This window comes from Neophocaena asiaeorientalis, unplaced genomic scaffold (assembly GCF_003031525.2).
Source record: "Neophocaena asiaeorientalis asiaeorientalis breed wild unplaced genomic scaffold, Neophocaena_asiaeorientalis_V1.1 scaffold206, whole genome shotgun sequence".
NCBI lineage: Eukaryota > Metazoa > Chordata > Mammalia > Artiodactyla > Phocoenidae > Neophocaena > Neophocaena asiaeorientalis.
The window spans coordinates 1129587-1131610 of NW_020174578.1; the positions used below are offsets into that span (position 1 = coordinate 1129587).

General features: G+C 43.7%; 1 protein-coding gene across 1 annotated transcript; it reads right to left on the reverse strand.

The window, feature by feature from the left end:
• Nucleotides 1-224: 224 nt before the first annotated feature.
• On the reverse strand, nucleotides 225-1228 carry LOC112408493 (olfactory receptor 13-like). Its single transcript, XM_024758091.1, is given in 4 exon segments — nucleotides 225-618; nucleotides 702-739; nucleotides 741-1066; nucleotides 1069-1228. Coding segments are annotated over 4 exon segments (918 nt in total).
• Between the last annotated feature and the right edge of the window lie 796 nt (nucleotides 1229-2024).

Genomic DNA, 2024 nt, shown 5'->3' on the forward strand with positions numbered 1-2024 from the left:
CTCACGGGCCTAGTTGCTCCGCGGCATGTGGGATCCTCCCAGACCAGGTCCCAAACCCACGTCCCCTGCATTTGCAGGCAGACTCTCAACCACTGCACCACCAGTGAAGCCCCGACAGTTCTATTTTTAATAAGAGTCTTAGATAATCTTATGCTGAGTTGGGTTTGGGACCTCTTAAGATAATATCCTCCTAGGTCACTGTCAACTCCGATACCACCATCTTTTCATAAAGCCCTCTCTATTCCCAGCACTCTCTGCAAGGCATTCTTTACTTCTGAATTCCTAAGAGTATAGATAAGGGGGTTGAGCATGGGATTGAAAAGTCTGTGAAACAGAAAAAGATATTTCTTCTGTTCCTTGGGGTTCCCATATCTGGGTCCAACATACATGATAATGGCTATGCCGTGAAAGAGTCCAACCACACAGAGGTGAGATGAGCAGGTGGACAAGGCTTTTCTTTGACGTTCCCCAGGCTGGATCCTGAAGATGACACAGAGGACACACATATATGAGATTACAATTGAGAAGTGTCCCACTAGCACAGAAATCATTCCAGCCAGTACCACAGTTTCATGGATGTGTGTATCTGTACAAGCAAGTTTGAGAACAGCCATGAGGCTGTTCATGAGGAGGAAATTTTCTAAATGCATAAACACCTCACTTAACCCTTTGTCTTTTGAGATTCTAGTAATGTATATTACTAGAAAAAGTGATTGATTTTCTGGGATATACAGAAGGGTTAAGGGTAAAAGTACCACTAGATGAATCAAAGGCAGAAGGACTCCAATGGTCCAGGAAATCACCACCAGCATGATGCAGACTCTCCAGATCATGATGGCAGAGTATCAGAGGGGCTGGCAGATGGCTACATGGTGATCATAGGACATCACCACCAGGAGAAGACATTCTGTGACAGCAAATGTCAAAAAGAGAAAGCTTTGTGTCATGCAGCCAGCAAAGGAGATAGGCTTGTCAGGACTCAGGAGGTCTCCCAGCATCCAGGGCATGGTGTTGCAGGCATAGGCTGTGTCAACGATGGCCAGGTGTGAGAGGAAGAAGTACAGAGCAGTCTGGAGTCCAGTGAGATGAGCCCCAGGATGACCCCATTCCCCAGCAGGGTGAAGACATAGAACAGAGAGAAGAGCCCAAAGAGAAGCATCTGAATCATTGCATCAAGGGGAAATCCCAGTAGGGTGAACTCTGTGATACATGTCATATTGTCTCCCATATCCCTATGACACAGGAAATTCAGTTAATGTCCATGGTTAAAGAGAAGTCTTTGAACATAGATTTATGTCAACTATACCTTTCTGTGGTATAAAAAAGTGTTCAGAAACACTTTCAGTGAATTTTTGTGTTTTTAAATGAACGTTTAAAGAATTTATTTGGGGCTTCCCTGGTGGTGCAGTGGTTAAGAATCTGCCTGCCAATGCAGGGGACACGGGTTCGAGCCCTCGTGCATGAAGATCCCACATGCCGCGGAGCAGCTAAGCCCGTAAGCCACAACTGCTGAGCCTGCGTGCCTAGAGCCCGTGCTCCGCAACAAGAGAAGCCACCGCAATAAGAAGCCTGCGCACCACAATGAAGACTAGCCCCTGCTTGCCTCGCCGCAACTAGAGAAAGCCTGCAGGTAGTAGCGAAGACCCAACGCAGCTAAAGATAAACAAAACAAAATTTTTAAAAAAAGTAACCTTAAAATATATACATACATACATACACATAAACACATATATACATATATTTCCTTTCTTGTTGTTAAGTTTTTAGCAGAGGCTAATTTTTGAAAATATTGGTTTGGCCAAAAAGTTCGTTCGGGTTTCCGTAAGATGTTAAGACGGTACGAAAAACCCGAACAGAGTTTTTGGCCAACCCAATGACTATGTTGCCACATGTTAATAGAATACATAATTTTTGTTTCTTTCAGTGAGATACCTCATATCCTTCAAATAAATTCTGCTTTTCTTTGCTCATATTAGAGTTACTTCTGTTTTTCTTTTTTCAAAAACTATGACCCCTAACTGATA